This window comes from Geospiza fortis, unplaced genomic scaffold, assembly GCF_000277835.1.
Source record: "Geospiza fortis unplaced genomic scaffold, GeoFor_1.0 scaffold292, whole genome shotgun sequence".
In the NCBI taxonomy this organism is placed as follows: domain Eukaryota; kingdom Metazoa; phylum Chordata; class Aves; order Passeriformes; family Thraupidae; genus Geospiza; species Geospiza fortis.
Window position 1 is genome coordinate 701901 of NW_005054482.1, and position 19114 is coordinate 721014.

Consider the following 19114-nt stretch of genomic DNA (forward strand, 5'->3'; position numbering starts at 1 on the left):
AACCATTTGATCAGCTGAAGATGCTTCTTCATGGGTCCTCAGTGGTGTGGTGGGAGTTTGAAGCTTGTCACCAATATTGCCATTTGTCTGTAGGTGCTGCTGGGCACAGAGGTGAGCAGGCAGCATGTTTTCACCCTGTGTCTGGGCACATTGCTCAGTTTGCTGCACCAGGACATTGTGCCCTGCAGCCCTGGGGGACCCCAGGACAGGCATCTGCAGGCAGGACCTTGGAACAAGCACAGGCTGAGCAGAATTGCAGCCAGAGGGTCCCAGAGAAGGGGTGTGTGTGTTCACAGCCACAGTGCCCAGCTGTTCCAAGCAGGATTACCAGGGCTTTAATGGGGAGCACAGATGGAATCAGCACCATTGTCCAAAGTATGCTGGGGCAGAGGCTAAAGTGTGAAGGATGATCAGCAGAGAGCTGATTGGAAAGGAAAAGGAAAACAAAAAAAACAAAGTAAGAAAAAAGAGGAGGGGGAAAATAAAATCCCCTTGTTCTCAAAAAAGCAAAGGGATTGATGCTGTCCAATGGGGAGGGCGAGGAGGAAATAGTTCCCAAAGCTTGCTTTCATGGTTAGCAGGCATTGTAAGGATGGCACAGGTCATGTGTTGTGTGCAGCTGTTTGGAGGCTCTTACAGAGCTGTTAGAGACTTAGCAGGGCCCATTATTCAGGGCAGCAAGGCAGTTTTACTGGATATGGACTGCTGCAATTGTATAAGCTCTCCATTGTGTGAGGACTAATTTAGAGTGCTGCCATAAGCCAGCCATACAATCCGGGCTGCCCATGAATGAGTGAGTCATGCTGATGAAAGGGCTCAGAGCACACAGCTCTGACTTTTAGTCTTAAAGGGACCCAGTGTGTTCAGAATGGGTCACATTTTAATGAACAAACTCACTGCTGCCTAAATATTTTAGGCTCGAACTGCTAAAATAATCCTTTTCTTTTTGGAGAGAGGTATTGAACCCAAACACTTGGGATAGTTTTTCATTTGCCTTACCACAGCTTAAACATATCTTTACTTACTGATTTTTTACGAGATACTCAAGTGTTGCTAATGTGCTTGTATAAACATTCCAGGTTTCAAGGGCACTGGGTAAGCCAGCAGTGTAAGCCCTGAACCATTCCTTTAGGTGCCAGGGAGCTCCATGATTGTTTTATTAAAAAGCATTTGGCTGCAGGGGGGCAGCTGGTATTTTGTGGATGGTGTCCATGCACAGATACAAACGTGGTGTTGTATTGCATCAGTGTCTTTTTATTGCCTTTCCTGCAAAGGATGTGGCAACAGTATTAGTGATGCCTCAGGTTTGGCTTTTATATTTTTCACATTCTGTGCTGCTTTAGTGGGTGGGTCTGGGCTTCACATCAGGGCATGCTGAGCTCTGTGCACAGAGCAGGGAGACAAAACAATTCCTGCTCCAGCTGGGCACCAAGGACAAATGATCCAAATCTCAGCCCAGGAGCACAAACACCGTGGGCTGGAGAGAGAAAAACAAGCAGGGTGGGACTGCAGGGGCTAAAGCTGGAATGGGACAATGAACTGCAAGGTGCAAATGGAGCAGAACTGATCCCAGTGACAGACCCCGTGCCCGGTCGTGCATTTTGGGGCCATTTTGGTTCATCTTGGGTGCAGCCCTGGCTGGGCTCTTGTGCTGCCCAAGGTGGATCCACGGAGGAGATCCTTTGAATCAATCCCTGCTTTATTCTGTAACTCCATCCAGCCTCTGCACTAGGGCAGCCTGCACAAGAGGCATCATTAGGAGCTCTAACATAGCTGCAGTGCTTTTGGAAAGGTATTTTTCTGCATGGCTTGGGGTAACGTCAGAAGAGAGAATCTTCTCTCTGGTGCCAATACTCAGCCTTTGGGAACATCCAGAAGCCCTTCTGGAGCTCCCATGCAGGTCTTGTCCACGTACCCTTTGGACAGACCCTCTAAGAGCCTGGATCTGAAGCTGTGAGGGATCTGAGCATGCACAGCCGCTGCTGTGGGAGCTGAGAACTTTGTGTTTCTCCTCTTGTGCATGCCCAGGTTCTGCCCTGGGTTGAATACCTGAGTGCTTTTTTCCTTCTTATTTTTTTTTCTTTTTTTTTTTTTTTTAAATGAAGTATCCTGGTGAAATCTTAAGAAATTGAAGGAACTGGATTGGGACTTCTGTGTCCTTATGGCAATTCCCAATGTCTCCCCCACCTCGTGAGAGACAAGGCTGGGCTTTAAGCAAAGCGAGATGTACTGCTCATGTCATAGATACAGGAAAAAAATAGGTGATAATGATAATAATAGCTCAGTGACCTGCTGGTGAGAACATTTGAACCTGTGTTCTGCTCCATAGATGCCTTGTCCTTTTTAAAAAAAATTAAATTACAGTAAATTGTTATATATATATATTAAAATGAATGATTTTTTTTATTGTTTCTGCTGAGTGCCATCGGGATCAATTTGTATTGACTTCAGCAGAGCAAGGACTCAACACAAAGTTCCTACAGGTCAAATTTTGCCCTTAAAAAAATTATGATTATTACAAAGTCCCTTTTCTTAGCTGAATACTTCTTAAAAGCTAAAGGCATTTAAAAATCATTTATTACTTGATGTTTTCATTGTGTTTACTGATGGTTTCCTTTCTGATCTAACTGTCAAATTAAGTTTATTGAGTCAGTTTTGTTTAATTAGTTTAATTTTACTTGTTCAGCAGCACTGCCAGAGTTGTACTTTTTAGATTCACAGCTCTGAATGAAAATATTCCCAGCGACTGGCAAGACAAAACAAAAAACAAGAGTGGAAATGGAATTACTAAAATATTTTTATTTGCTTGGGTAAAATGCTTCCAGAATTGAAATTTGGTACAGAAAATTTGTAAGGATCCTGATAGCTTGGCTTGCTAGCTTAAATCCTCTCCTGCTGAGGTGTCAGAACTTCTGCTCACTTTATTGGAGTCAGGTCCAGCACACAAAGCCTGGGAAGTGTTGGCCTTTCCATGGAAACTGTGCTGGGGATAAATCAATTGATCAGAAAATTCCTTGTATTACTAAAGAGAAGTGGATGGCTTAGAGCAGACCTTAAAGCCTGAGTTCCCAAGGTTTATGCCTAGAAGAGATGGATAATATCCCTGTAGCAACCTGAGATTTTTACAGTGCTCCCTGGCATCCTTGTGTCCCAGACACATCCCATCCACCTTTCCCTGAGTGAAAATGCACAATTAAAGCACTCCACAGCTAAAGATGAATGTGCTAAAAGTTTATTTTCATTAGTGGGGAGAGTGTGGGAGCACCCCAAAGAGCAAAGAGATGCTGGACAGTGATAATAGATAGGAATCTGCTCCCTGCCTTTGTGGAGGACAATGGATTTTGTGAATATTCTGCTTCCTCTCCAGGCAGCGAGCTGGTATGGTTAACCAAAATTGTTGAGTAATTGTTCTGTGGTTGAGAACAAAATGCTGAATTAAACTGTTCCCAGCACAATAATTGTGTGATTACAGCATTTATGTTGCTGGCCAAAAGAACAGTCATTAGGTTTGGAAGACTTACCAAAACCACAGTCGGAGGGAAAAAAATGCAAATCACATGTAAATTGTCCTCTAATACCTATAGTGGCTTAAAAATTGATCTAGGAGTATGGTATGTGCGTATTTAAAGGCAGGCAAGCCAGAAAAAAAAAAAGATTGTACATTCAAGAACTCCTTCAGACTAGGAAGAAAAAACCCAGGGATTACTGATGCTCATTGTGCTGTGCTCTCCCCCTCTGCTGAGATGCTGCTTCTCATGCATGGTGCCCGTGCTGTGCCTGTGAAAGCTGCTCTCTTTCCCCTTTGCACACCTGCCGGGGGTGCTCGGGGTGCCAGGTGGGGCTGCCCCCCCTGGCCACACCCTGGGCCACGCCCAGCCGAGCTCAGGGGTTTATGTGACCAGGAAAATTAAAAACTGACCCATGGTAATAAGTGCCCTTTGAGGTGGGCAGTTTCCTTCTCCATTGCATGGTCTGTATCTACAAGTGCCCAGAAAACAGTTGCATATACTCTCCTTTTTCTTTTTCCTTTTTTCTTCCTTTTTGTGGTTTTCCTCATATTTTTAATAATAAAAGGGGCGGAGGAAGGCAAGGGAGAGCTGAAGGTGACAGCAAAGGAGAAAAAGATACAATGTTTTGGGCAATCACAATATTTGTAGCTGCAGTTCAGTGGAGTAAAAAGCTGCAGGATTTGGCTAGCTGCTTACCTGGCTGTACACAGAAATCAGATGATGAGATGTCTAAATTTTATCACTCTACCTACAGCTAATTGTGCTTTAACTGTATTGCTGTCACTGGATTGTAGGCATTAAATTAGAGACTGTCTTCAACCCTATTCAAGAAATGTTCCCAAACAAAATCCTTGTGAATAGCATTTTTTTATGAGGATTTTGGTAACAGGGGTACAAAAAGCATCAGGATGTGAATGGGAGAGTGGTGACGTTTCTGCTGAAATTGTATTTGTTCTGCAACTTGAGTCTGTTTTGCTTTTGAAATCAAAGTTTTGATGGCAAACCTGAGCTGTGCTGAGGAGCAGCTCCAGTGGCAGCAGAGACAGTCAGAAACAAGTGTGAGCAGCTGAGGGATTGAAAAGGCTCTTTATTGTGCCTGTCCCTGGGCAGTCATTAGAGGCTGTCCAGCGCTAAAGCTGTGCTTGCTGCGAGGATTTCTGATAGCATGTGCTCAGAGGTGTCCTGGCCTTTTGTTCATCCAGCAGGGATTTCTGAGATCTGACAGAAAGCAATGAAACTCAGTGTACAGCAGTAGCAGTGATGATGATAATGACAATACATTGTCTGCAGAAAGGAATGACACCAAGTTGTTGTAACTACCTGTGCTCTGAAAATACTGCCACTGGAGACCACACTTACCCTGACACATGTATCTGATTTTAATAATAATAATAATAATAATAATAATGGGGGAAGAAGAGGGGTCATTCGCAGGGTTTAGTCAGTGGATTTTAGTCTGAGGTTTTATGAGCAGACCCAGTTCTGCAGGAGCCTAATGATCAAACCATGAAGGATGGTTTTTCCCCTGTAGTTCATTAGTTTGTATACAGTTTTATTAGGTATATCCCTGTTTAAAGAAGGCAAGAGGAGGTAATGACTTTCAGTGCAGACACTTTTTTTTTAGTCCTTTAAGTCTATTTTTTCTCTCTCTTTCTGGATGGTATGATTTTAAGTGGATGACTTTGATAAGACTTTCTTGTTTGTTTATAGCATTGCACTATTCAGCAGCTGAATGGGTTTTGAATTTCTGCCCACTACATGATATTAAATAACCCCTGTTTCTTCCCCATCGCCTACACACTGAAATTGCTGTGTTTTTTTTTTTTAATTAATGATATTCCATTTGTCAAAGAGATACTGAGTGAAAAATACATCTTGAAACCTTAGGGATTTGTTTGAAAGGATATCCTTAGCACTGTGTCAAAAATGAGGTCATGGAACTGGCCATCATCTCCGAAGTGCAGTGGTTTCCTAATTGGAGCTGTTCTCCCTGTTTCAGTGTAAGAACCTGGGGTTTTGGAGCAGGAAAAGTACTGCTGCAATTGATACATCAAAATTATTAGTTAGTGGTGTTTGAATATATTATGGAAAAATCAACAGGGGGTAAAGGGAGAGGTTTAGCAGCTGGCCTTTAGACAGATGCCTCTGAATAACTTCAAATGACAAAAATACACTTTTTAAAGTGTAATGGCATCAGCCGTGCTCTTGCCACCCATTTCTTGATTTTTTCAGGAAAATGCACTAAAGAAATCCTTTGTGAATAGGCTCCCTCCCCAAAAGCTGCATTACTTCAGTCTACACAGGAGTAAAAACCATGGTTAGAATAAATTTAGAAAATATTTAGAAACAATTTGGATTTTATTTTAGAAAATTACTTAGAATGAATTGCCTAAGATGTATTCTGAACCTGAAAACCATTTTGGGCAGCTGAGCATTTTATGGTCCTGTTTGCACCCTTTGCACACAAACGTTCACAACAATACTTTGGTGTCAGGACGAGCCCAAAGGTGCCTTGGGAGCACTGAAAAGGTGGGGCATTTCTCCCAGGTGACAGAACTTACTGTCAGAAAACAGCCAGGCTCCTGCCTGTGGTGGTGTGTAACACTACAGTTTATTTCCTGTTCATTTACTTAATAATTTCCTTGTCCTCAGCTGGATCTGTTGACTTCTAACATTCATGGAAGTTCTTGAAAAGTCATTTTTGGATTATTCCTCTTCCTCTTCTCCCTCTCTTTTAACCCCATGCCCGTTCTGAGCCTTCCCACCCATTCCTACTTGGTTTTATAGTCTAGCCATCGATTTATAATGCTAAGATTTGCAGATTCAAGCTTGAAAAATCCCTGTGTTCCTGCAGGAAAAGTCCTCTTGGTTGCACACTCCTCTCTGGAGCCCTCAGACATCCTCCAATAGAAATGGTGCTCTCCCTGCTCCATCTGCAGCACTGCTCCCCCAGTGCTGTTTCCAGAGCTGCTGTGACAGCAGGCTGTGATGCTCTTGCACTAAAACTTTGGACTTGGTAAAAGGAGAGCACTGAGTCACCAAAGCAGGGACTCTGAAAGGAAAAAGGGCTGGGTTAGCACCCACATGGCAAAACTCAGCCACCTCAGTCCCTTTAACCAGGGGGGAGCATATCAGGAGGAGAACTACCCAGATGACTTCTGAAAGGCTGCTGTCAGCAGTGACGAGGGAGGTGCATTGCTTTGTGTCCCTGATTCTCTCTGGCATGTACAAATAAGCCCAGAGTTCATTATATTTTGAATAACTGAACCCATCTATCATAGATGAGCTCGCTGCAGAAAAGAGTGCACGTGCTGCTGAAGGAATTATCCTACATGCTGTCTTCCAAATCACATCAGGAAAGCTCACACCTGTTTTCTTTTCCCTGACAAATGTTTCACTGGAGAGCTTTGTGCTGCAGCCATCAGCCCTGGCCCAGGGCTCGCTGGGGGGAGCATTAGCCAGGCATATGGAACCTGTGCTCTGTCATATGCTGCAGGCAGCACCAGCCATTGCTGCAAGTTCTGAGATTTTCCACTCTCAGAGAAGTGACTTCGTGGGTTAACTCTTGATCATGACATCTGCACTTAGGAGCAACTTGCTGGTAGCCAACCAAAGCACAAATAAAGAACAATACAGCATCTAAGTCAGCAGTTCTGACAGCCAGAAGTCTGTGGCAGATTTCCCTTACAGTCCTGGTTATTCTTCTAGGAAAGGCACTAACATTTAGACAAGGTGCTCTGGTGCTTGGAAGCTGTGCCATGAGAACTCAGTGTTTGTGTGAATGTTAAGGAAGGTGAGATAAGATGATGTGCTCAAAACTGTGGTCATCGTGCCTCAAAAGCCCATTTGCTGACTTCAGCCTCTTCATGAAGCTGTGCCATGAGAAACTCGGTGTTTGTGTGAATATTAAGGAAGGTGGAATAAGATAATTTGCCCAAAACTGTGGTCATCGTGCCTCAAAAGCCCATTTGCTAACTTCAGCCTCTTCCTGAAACAAGTAGCTCAATCTACCGAACAATGAATCTTCTTCTCTTATAGAAATGAAAGGGCAAATTAATTTAATGTTGCTCTTGAGCTGGGATTAGGAGGGGCTCTTTTGAGAGTGCACTTCAGCCTTGCAGTGTAGCTGTTACCTGAATTCCAGTCACTGGCTCTGAAGGTGCTGCTTTGACCAGAGAGCCCCACTCACTGAGGTGTTTTACAGTCTGGAGCAGCCCTCCCTGTGTGAACTCTTAGGCTTTTGTCTAAAAACAGCTGGAATGAATTCTAGTTTGTGTACTTTTTATTTAGCCTGGTTGGTCCAGTACCTTTGTGGCAGAGCTGTCCTGTATGTAACTTACATGCCAAGTTGCACAAATAAGAATATTTGTTAAACCTCATCCTGTGCAAAAAAAGTCATCGTACTGCGTTTCTCTCCTCTCTTATTTCCATACTAAAGCAAATATAAAAAAAAAATGTTTTGAAGTTCTTTATTTTAGTTACAGAAATGAACAAATGAGCAACAGATGAACTGCCTTTTTCCTTTGGAAGTGTCCAAGGGTTGTTCCCTAATGTGAAAGGTCCTTTTGGCCTCTGTGCTGCCAAGTGCTGCTGGAGGTCTGTCTGTCTGTCAGCATTGCATTTTGTGCTGTGGCATGAGCCGGAGGAGGGAAGCCTTGGAAGGAAGTTATCAGCATGGAAACAGCTCCTGTCTGTATTGCTTGGCAGTGTCAGGCACTTTGCTGCACTTAGTTCAGAAGGCTGTGTGTGTTAATTTACAGGCTTATGCTGAGATGGAGATGGAGGCTGCTAGTGACACCCAGGCTCTCTTGCAGGACTGAGCTAAGGTGGAAAGTTTCCAGCCTGGAAAGCCTTGCTTTTTTAAAAATGGAAAATGCTTATGTATTTCCCTGAGATGCATTCTGTAAGTTTGCTCCTTGTGTTTTCCACATGCCAAGTTGCATACCTTTAGGGACTGTGTCCATATTCCATCAGACTAACCATTATTTCCCCTCAGAATAAAGCTGTGCTGTGCCAGCAGGGTGGTGCTGGGGAGCCTGTGTTAGGTGTGGGTGATGAGCTGAACCCCTGGTTCATTCTCCCTGTGAGAGTTTGGTGCCAGCACTGTCCCTGCTTGCAGCTGTGGGAGCTGCTGAGTGAGCTCAGCTCTGTGCACAGGTACATTTTGGTAAGCTCTGGTGTGAATTGTCTAAGCCTCACACACAGCAAAGGGAGGAATAATATTTAGGGCCCAAATCATCCTATGGAGGTGATTAGGAAGAAGAAATTCACCTTTACTTCATGGCACCCACCTTGTGCTTTGCATCCTGGACACTCAGTGAGCGCCCCATAAAATGCACCTCAAACTCAGGAGGAGGAGGAGGGATCATCCCATAGCTGGATAGGCAGGGCTTCCTGCTCTGTGGGCTCAGGACATGCTTGTGGCAACTTAGGGAACTGATACACAGGAGAGAAAAACATTTTCTTGTCTTATTTTAAACATCACTGCAAGGGAAAATAGCAGATTGTAGTTATATGGGGACATATATTTTTATTTCCCTTAAGATAGACACGGGGAGGGGGGTGAGGTAAGGAGGGCCAACACATGTGCTAATTAAAGCATGCAGTCCTTCAGCAGAGTGTGTGGCACTGGGAGCCAAGTGTTTCTGGAGGAAGGGGGACAAATGCAATTAAACATGTCAGTTCTGAGGGACAGATTTGTGTTGCTGCATGTGAAATGTGCATTGCATTCTTCCCTGAACAGTAGAAGAGATGCTTAACTTCCAGACAAGTCACAAGCAAGAAGATATTCCTACAACACTTTGAAGTTAATCAAATCATTCATGTGCATCCACCGTTCTAGGAAGGAGAAAATCTGAACTTATTTGGGGCAGCTGAGAATTAACTCCAATGAAAATAAAAATTAGCCACACTTCTACATGGAAACACCACCTAGGAGTCCATTTCAGCAGAGATGCTCATGCAGCTCCTGGAGGGCATCTTCTGAGCAGTTCAGGACTGAACTACTGTGCAGTTTGGCCAGGTTGTAGAGAAGAGAATGTTGCTTTTAGCAGCTGCTCTTACCCACACTCAGTAATTCATTATCCATCACCAGTCTCTCCAAAAGGAATAGAATTGCTTCTGAAGAGCTCGAGGTGGGTGCTTTAGCAGTATTTGCCCCTCAGTGGAAAGTGTTAAATATATATGTATATATAGATGGTGGGAAATGCACTGAGATACTTACCTTGGAGAGAGGAAAAGTGATGTAAAAGTTGGTGCTAATAAATATGTAATGAACAGCTGCAGAAATGAAATTGGGGGAAGTGTATGAAGAGAAAATAGATAGAACTAATAGCAGCTGCTATTTTAGGGGCTTAGGTTTGCTGAAAGTATGGATTTATGTGACTTGAGAAATGGGATAAGCCTTCTAGATTAAGAGTCATGTGGAGGGGAAACCCTGAACTTTGAGGATTCTGTCTGGATGCAGGGGCAATGAAGAACCAAAATAAGGTCATGCCCTGATCCAGGCATTCTCTGAGCCAGAAATGTCCAACTGTTTCCCTGATCCTGGCATTCTCTGAGCCAGAAATGTCCAACTTTGCCATCTTAATGTTCCTTTAGACTACTTTCCGTGTGTAGCTATTTACATGGTGACCCAAAGCACACATGACTTTTTACAGAAAATAGAACTGTAGTTGTCAAGTGTTTGCAATCTAAATTTGTGGAAGTCACAGCAGGAGCTAGTAACAAACAGTGGGGGTAACTGTTAAAAACATACTGCTTGGTGCTTAGGTAGCTGTGGTAACCATAGTATGTTCCTAAAAGGAGACAGGGGAGCAGAATTTAGGTGGAAATACTACAGTTATAACGAAGCTGAGAATCCTGGAAATATGAACTGTGACTGTGTTGAATGCAGTGTCTTTGTGTGCTTGGATTTGTTATGGTCAAGTCATAAAGGACACGCACAGATTTGTGAAGATGCTGGCCCAGGCTTCAACAGCTTGAATTGGCTCCAGGTTTGCCAACAAATTCTCTTTGATATGGTAAGCCATTTAGGGCCACGCTTTTCAAAGGCACTGAAACAAATAAAGATACATTGAGGCGCTTCCCAAGATCAGAAATCTCTGCAGGCAGCTGTGGGTGTTTCCCCCTTGGACAGTAGATTTACTATGGGTTGCTTGTCATGTGCTCACACTGATTTTTGCACTGATAAGTTCTTCAGGGGCGGGCTCTTTTTTGGATTTTCAGTGGCAGCTGGGAAGGTTTCCTGGCGTGGTGGCTTGGCATTGGCCAAACACAGCTGGGCAGAGGAGAGAATAAAATTAACGAAGGGTTCACAGCGTGCTCAGCTGGCACAGTGGCAACAGTGTGGAAAACCAGGAAAATCTTGGAGGATCGTGTCTGTATCCTCCAGACCAACATCTTAAAGTAGGTGAGGAGTTACAAGGTGAAATTGTAGCTCATTAAATCCATTGGGAATTTTGTGAGGATTTAAAATGCAGTTGTCTCCTTTAGGATGTTGCAGCTAAGAGGTCACACATAGAGAGGCTGGCCAGTGGAGAATCTTGACAGCTGTGTGAATTATTAGATTGTTGAAGAGGTATTTCATTTTATGGACATATGTCCATTAGCGGAACAAATTGAAGGGCCTGGAAAATAGCCCTGATTTGCAGTCCATTATATTCAAATTAGAAATGCAGTGTTGAGAAGTTACAATCCAGAAAATATTGGAAGGTATGTAAGCTTCCAATAAAAATAAAAAATGTTTGAGAGATTTAACTGATTATAAAAAACATTTGGGAGATTTAACTGATGTAGTAATACCTTGAAAAGAAAAAAAAAGGGAAACACCTTAGATGTAAAACTCAGAAGGAGGGCCTGTATTCAATGCCACTTGAAGCAGTTGTATCCTAGCAATTCCAGTTAATAATAATAATAATAAACATAACGAGTTAAAATGTAGTAGTTAAAGGAGCCATAAAAATGAAGAGTCCATAATTTGTGAGATATTGTGTCAGGTAATCAGATTAAAATAAACGAATGTTTGCATTTATTTGTGTTTAGGAGAAAATGAAGTGTAGCTGAGTGCTGCTCCATACATTCCACCCTGGAATGGAAATCGCATTGTTTTGACTGGGTTATTTCTATATCCATGCAAACCATCCTCACCACTCCATAGTTTTTACCTCCCTAATGCAAACAGGGTTGTGTCATTTGAAATGAGGGGCTGTAAGGCCCCTTGGAGAGTTAAAGAGGAGCAGCAATTTGGAAAAAAAAAATGAAATGCAGCAGTCAGATTTAGGAAGAAAGGGCATTTTCCTGGTAAATGTTTTCCTAAATGGGAATTTTTCAGTGTGGTGTTTTGCTCGTGTGTTTGGCAGTCACTTGGAATCAAGTGCAGACTTAAGCTACATTGTGGGCTTGGCAATGACAATTTGTGTGTGTGTGGTGCTTCAGTTATATTAGCCCTGGAGGCAGAGTTAACACTTGCAGTGGGACAAGAGTATTTGCAGTCATCAGAGAACTTTGCAGTCAGCTTCAATAACATCACTCCATTTTTTTCACTTTTTTTTAACATTTTTTTTGGCAGCAAAGCACTTAGTAGAACCATCTGTCTTTCTATTAGTGTTTTTTGAGTCCTGTTTTGAAGCTTCTTCTCTTGGCAAAGTCACTTTCATCCTTGGAAACCATTTAAAAAAAAAAGTTCTGTGGCTTTTTGCCGAAGAAGAGTACTATGCAAAAATTCCGCATGGCTGTTCATTTTTGTTCTAAAAGAATACAGTTACTTTGTCTTTGTCTTAAAAAAAAAAAGGCAAAAAAAAGCAGACCACAAAACCTCAAACAAAACAAACAAAAACTGAACACGTGAAGCAAAGGCAGGTATTGGACAGCTCTAGGATATCTGTGCAGATAGAGAACAAATCACATTTCATATGGGTTTTATCCTGTAATTCAGCTGAAAATATGTATGCCTTCTAATTAACAGGATCAGAATAGAAAGACAAATATTGAAGTAACAAAAAATGGATCAAGCTGGTTCAGTGAGTGGAGCTACATCTACTCCATCTTTCAGCCTCAATCTTAATCTCTCACTGCAAGAATTTCTGTCAACAGTGCTCTTGAACTCTATCCTTGAAAACTGTTTCAGACCATATAGACACAGTCAGCACACACAGGGGTGTTGCCAGCTCCAGGCATAAATTAAGAGGGATGGTAATCCCAAATTTTGTATCACTGTTTTGCCTGGTAACGGTGTTGGGTGAACCAAGACGTGGCCTGGATTTTACGGAGAATAAATGGAAATAGAATGAAGTGCAAATGGTGTATTCTGAGCAGTGGCAGCCAGGGGCTGGGGCAGGTTCTCTTTCCCAGTTCTGCTGTCAGGCAGCAGTGAAGGGATTGACACCTTCGTGTGCCCCTCAGCATAGAAGGTTGTCTGTGGATACTCTGATTTCCTGAGTTACTTAACCACAAAATAAATTGTAGTTTTCAAAGACATCTCCATCTCCAGTGCCTCAGCTTTACAGTGCCATTAAAATCTAGGTGAGCTCTCTTAAAAAGAGATCAGTCCTTCTTGACTGAGTGATCTGGTCAGTACAGTGGGGGTTTTAAACTGAAACTAGACATTCAGCATTTTAATCCAGCAAACTTTGTGTTTCTCATCTGTGTGAAATACAGAGACAGCTTCCATTTCCATCAATTATAAAAGCTATTAACGGAACTGGGTAAAAGCAGCAGCAGTAGACGTTGTGCCATGGCCCTCTTCCAGCTTTGATGACTAATTTCTGCATGGCTTTAGTCCCCTGCAGTATCCACTTACTTACAATATAATATTTTCCACTTCCTGACTTGCATGGTTGTGTAGAGCTGCTGTGCAAAGTTGAATGCCTAACACTTCAGACACAGCTGTTTGATTTGTGAATAAAGGGTCTCAGCCTTTTCTCTGAGGCTTTATTTTTTCACACGTACAAATAAGTGCACGTGTATGAGCAGAAAAATAGCATTGGCTGTGCTGTGTGCTACTTGTACACTTATTTTTCCTTTCTGAGGAGGTGTCTTTGTGTTTGGGCTTGGTTGGGGTGGAAGCTACTGTCTGAGACAGATACTGCTGCGCAGTTCAGTAAAGAGAAGGAAGTGCCCCCCTACAGCCAGAGATAAGTGAGTCATCATGAACTGTGGGGGGAATAATTAAGTGGGATGTAGATATGCCTTGGTGAAACATTTCAGTTTATTTTGGGTTCATGTCATTCATATGAAGTGTTTGGTGATGAAGATGAAGCCCCACAGCTGATGCTGCTGGAATACCCCAACATGAAGAGGTGAATCCAGATCAGCAGTGAAAGAGAGCACATTGCCAGACCTTGTCCCTCCCAAATTCTGTGTTTGATTGTCCCTCTCTGTTCAGCGGGTCCAGGGTCAGCTGCCTCCATTGATGATCCCCGTGTTCCCTCCAGACCAGCGCACCCTGGCAGCAGCTGCCCAGCAAGGATTCCTCCTTCCTCCTGGCTTCAGCTACAAGGCGGGATGCAGTAAGTCCTGGGGATTTCTCTAGCTGGAGTGGGTAGTGCAGGGCACAGTCTGTGTAGAAATAACACCCTGTCCAAGGACAGAGCCATCAGCTTGCAGGGATGAGTGAGAAACAGGGGATTGGTTGTTACAGCATGAGAAAAGCCTGTCAGAGATGAAGGATGTGTTCCTGCACAACAGCCAAACATCTGACACAAGAGCTGCATTTGTGCACCTTCTCCCTGACAGGTCTTTCTGACAAGTGAACATGCTCATGACCACAAACTTGCATCTGAAGAGAAGCTATTTGAAACTTCCCAATAAATTTCAACACTGTTGTAAGAAAACATGTTTTTTCCTGGAGCAGACTGCTTGCTATTTGTGAACTGAGGGCCTATTCTAGTCTCTTTCTTCACACAGAGCTCACATTAATCTCAACGGAGGTTCTGCACAGAGATCAAAGATAGCATATGCCTTTCAGTTTGATGGACTAACACAAACTCTGAGGATATTTGTGAGAGCCTAACACTTAAAAATATAGCATCTACTTTTTTTAATCTTTAAAAGATTTGTATTGTTCTCTACATTCCGCAGATTTTTTTTTTATATTTTATTTAAGCCTTCTATAGGATTTCATCTTCCTGTCAACATGATGAGGATAAATAAGAAATAATGAAGGAACTTTATTTCTGTGAATAAACTTAGCTAGAGCATGAATTTCATAGACTTGTTTTCATGCACTTGTAGAACTCTTCTGCCATCAGTTTTCTACCAAGTTATCCAGGACTTGCCTGTTGTACCCTTCTCTGTCTCTGCTTTGGGTGTTTGTTATGTCCATGTCTCTGTATCCATCTGTATCCTTGACTAACTCATTAATTCGTCAGTTGGTTTGAGTTACTCAGCACTTGCCGCTGCTGCATTTTTTGTGAACTTAGAACATAAAAAGATTTCTTTAGTTAAGCTGGCTTAGCCCACAATTTCAGATTTCTCTCAGCTTCTGAACATCACAGGCACAGTACTTGAGCACTAACTCAGTTTCTTTGGCCATAACACCTTTTCCTGATATTTTACAGACTGGGACCACTGTTGCAAATACTGTTCCAAACACTTCCCATCCCTCAGCAGCTGCAGTGCCAAAACATGGTCTCATTCAGTTCTTCCAGTGATTTCACACACTCAGCCCCTCAGTGATTCACATTGCAGAGTGTGTAGCTGTGAGCCACGCTGAATGTGAATGCTGCCATCACTGTGGGTCTGGAAAAGGTCAGCAAAGCACACTGTTAGACAGGTCTGGCAGATGATATTGTTTCCATGTTAGTCAAGTCCAGCTTGGGTAGAAGGAGCTGAGGTGATTTTTTCCCTTCTTTGTGCTGCGTGCACATGAACTCCATGATGGTCCTGTAGTCCCTCACATCTATGGAATATTAACTCCATGATAATCCTGTAGTTCCTCCCATCTATGGAATACTAACTCCATCATAGTTCTGTAGTTCCTCACATCTATGGAATATTAACTCCATGATAGTCCTGTAGTTCCTCACACCTGTGAAATAGATGTGACATTAGGTGTTTGTGTAACCCTGAAAATTGAAAGGCAAAAAGAGCAAAGTTTCTGCTGCTTCTGGCAGCGAGGCTTGGAGTGAGCAGCGTGCCAAGATGCAGGGCTGAGCAGGAGCCAGTGGAAAAAGGCAGCTCTGTGTTTGGTGGTTGCCTGGCATGTTTGGCTGAGAAGCTGAGGAGAAGTGATAAGTAGTCCAAAGGGTTTCCTCCTTTCACTCAGCATCTAGAGTAAACAAAAACTCACATGTAGCCACACCTGGAAAGCTCCACCTGGCTGCCTTCAAACCACAATATGTTCACATCAAGTCATGTTTTTGACAGACCACCAAAACTATTTCTCCCATTTTTTTGCTTGCCCTACTGTGTATCAGTCCACTTGGCAAAGTCTGTAAGCCAGAGAGCTTTGGATACAATTTTGTTAAGCACCTGAGTGATTTGGGAGACTAGACCTTCCTCTTAAGAATGACAAAGGCACTAGGATCTAAGCCTTAGGGGTATTGACCAAATTCTTGTCCTGCACACTTGAGTGCAGTCACCTGTGCTGGCTTGAACTGAGCTGGAGTGGGTTGCAGTACCAGCATTGTGCTGCAACAGAGAATGTCCAGCAGATCAATTTGCTCAGCTTCTGGATGGGTTAAATGCCTGATTTTCACCGAGTTTGCTTTTGGGAGCAGAGCCCTCCTAGGAACTTCCAAAGACCCCACCAGCATCATCTGTACATGACTGCCATTCTGTGGTTTAAAATCAGTGTCTGTGCCTGACAAAAATGGATCTCACTTCCACATCTTCCCAGTCCTTTTGGAAAATCTGCCCTTCCTTCTGGACTGATTGCATTTTTCAGAATTGTTTTCTGTGGCTGACTGATGGAAATTCTCCAGTGATAATTCTGTTATTTATTAGCATTAACAACCTGCAGATAGGAATGATAAAAAACTCCATATGACTATTCAATTTCAGTCACAAAGAACATAAAGCTATGAAAGTTTTCACATACTGTTCCTCAAAAAAAGTGAGATTTGAAAATTTGGGGGAGAAGGAAGAGAGAATTATTGCAACAACCAATATTTTCATAACTAGCTAGTGATGCAGAGCTCCTTGACTGTGGAGACACATTCAGAGGGACATTTGTGCTGCTCTGCACCCTGCCCCTGTGAGAATTTAGGACTTCAGGAGGAGATGTATGGGCCAAGCTTCCTGGTTAAGCATTCTCAAACTTGCTTCTGCCCAGGCTGGGACAGCAAGGACTCTCTGTTAGAATTGCTTCAACTGAGATGGTTCTTTTTCATGGAGACGTGTTGGGAAGGATTACAGAGCAGCCTGGTCACAGTGGAAACCTCTGCAGGAGCTGTGGTGGGAGCTGTTGGCCTCTTCAGCCCTGCAAGAATGTGTGATCAAGGCTCAGGGAGTGCAGAAGAGAAGAAATAATGAATAGCTGTACTGCTGTTTTATTGGCATTCAGCTTCGATAATAAAACCTAATTTAACTCATTCAGCGCTTTCTGACCCACCTGTGCCTCCCAAGATAAGGTGAAATGTGAGTCCCCCAATGATTTCAGAGTGAAAAGTGGGTTCCTCAGGCAGTGCTTACCAGAGGACTCATCACTCACCAGACAGGGGCTGGAAGACAAGAGCACTGCTTTCTCTACACAGACTTTGTTTTCTGAGCATTTAGACTGAAGAGAACACAAAAATAATCGTAACAGTTGATAGCAGTGATCCATTTGGACTCCTTTCATGGCAGATACCCAAGGAAGGGCAGATAGTGCACTGATACTTTATCCCCATCCTTTGCCAGGTTGCAGTGACTGAGGACTCAGGGACCTTCTGAGCCAGTGGTGGCATCACTGTGAAATGTGGTGTTGGAAACAAAGAGTTTTTCTCTGCTTGGTTCCAGCCTGATGGAAAACATTCTAGAGAGATGAAATGCTCAAAAAAATCCAGCAATATCAGTCTCTATTATGTGCAGAGCAAATGATTCAATTATGCTTTTCCAAATATTTTTCAAAATTGGGTAAATAAAGGGAGGAGAGGGGTAAATATTTTCTCCGTGGTTACATGGCAGGTCATGGTCTTTGGCTTCCAATTTGATGTACTACATTTTCTTTTCTTTCTTTTTCCCCATAGCAGATCACGCTTGGGAGTGGCTTGGGTTTTCATTTTGTTTTGTTTTTTTAAACAGATGGTTTGCATTACATAAGGGACAATTTACACAAGTTGACACTTCCCCTCTTTTCTCTATGGCATATTGTGTGGTGGTAAAGTTGGCAGAGATGAAGGGAGGAACTTCTATTAGGATTACATTTTTATTTGAGAAAAAGATTCATATTCTCTGGTTCCAGTTAGTTTTTAACCTCCATACCTAGATATAATTGCATGTATAAAATATTTAATATTATTATTTACAACTGAAGTACCTTTTCTTACGAGGAAAAAAAGTTGGCAGTGTGTGATGGGCTATATAGTCCCCAGTTAGCAAGGTAAATACTGATTACATACTTACTTGCCCTATATTTAGTTATTCATGCAATGTGTGCTATTTGAAATTTAAGTTTTTTGAGTTTTTCGTGCACACCTCTTTATATGTATGTTATTATACACATAATATGTAATTTATAGATAGATATATAATGCAAATCTTTTTCTAAAGGGCTGATGTTTCAAGGCTAGTTGTTGACTAAGTTAGTGACTGGCAGCATGAGCAGATTTGAGGAGTTGACCCAGTATCCCAACTATTTAAACTGGTTTTAGCAGCAGGAGAGCCCTTTCCTTTTGAGCTGATGCTGAAGTCAAACAGAGTCTGATTGCTGCATTTCCCAGAGCTTCTCCCACATTTGGGCTCCCCAGACTGGCTCAGGTCATTTAACCCTTCTTTCCTTCTCATCCCATACCCTCATCACTGGTTACTCCTGCTAGTTCAGCCCTCCTTGTGGCACTCAGCAGATAATAGACACAGCTCCCAGATTTTAGCAATGGCAAGGGAAATGTCAGCTCTGCTGAGGTCTGAGGAGCTGTTGCTGTTGACTTCACTGAAGTCAGATTTCACACCAGATGATACAGATCTGCTAGGGCCACTCTTAGAAATAATTAGAATTTATTTAGAGCTAATTAATATTTGAGAAGTGCTTTGAAAGCATAAAAATGGTGCAAGTGATAGAAGAGAAGAAGTTTTGTACTGTGCCCTTTAAAAACTGCATAGTTCTGCCCCTGAGCAAGCTGCTCATCATTTGTAGGTAGTATGATCCTTTTATTAATGCACACATGTATGGGTCTGTATGATCCTTTTATTAATGCACAAATGGATCTGTATGATCTTTTTATTAATGCACGCATGTATGGGTCTATAGGATCCTTTTATTAATGCACAAATGTATGTGGAATATTAGAATATTAAGGCATGGCTGTATCTCCTATATGAGAGATGCTAAAGGGTGTGAAATAAAGATTTGGGGAAGCACACGGGGCTGCTTCTGGGGGCTGAGATATAAAAAAGGCAGAAGGGGTTAGGATGAGAACAGAGTTCTCTGGATCTTCATCAATAAATCCAAGGATCAGCATAGTCAG

The 19114-nt window shown here is 42.6% G+C and overlaps 1 protein-coding gene across 2 annotated transcripts in view; it reads left to right on the forward strand.

Annotated features, from left to right (window-relative positions):
- Positions 1-19114, forward strand: part of SOX5 (SRY-box transcription factor 5) — a 274532-nt gene that overhangs the window by 172854 nt on the left and 82564 nt on the right. For both annotated transcript variants that reach the window (XM_031063130.1, XM_031063131.1), the window contains exon 8: positions 13894-14017. In XM_031063130.1, coding sequence (XP_030918990.1) covers positions 13894-14017 — 124 coding nt within the window. The remainder of the gene's footprint in view (positions 1-13893; positions 14018-19114) is intronic.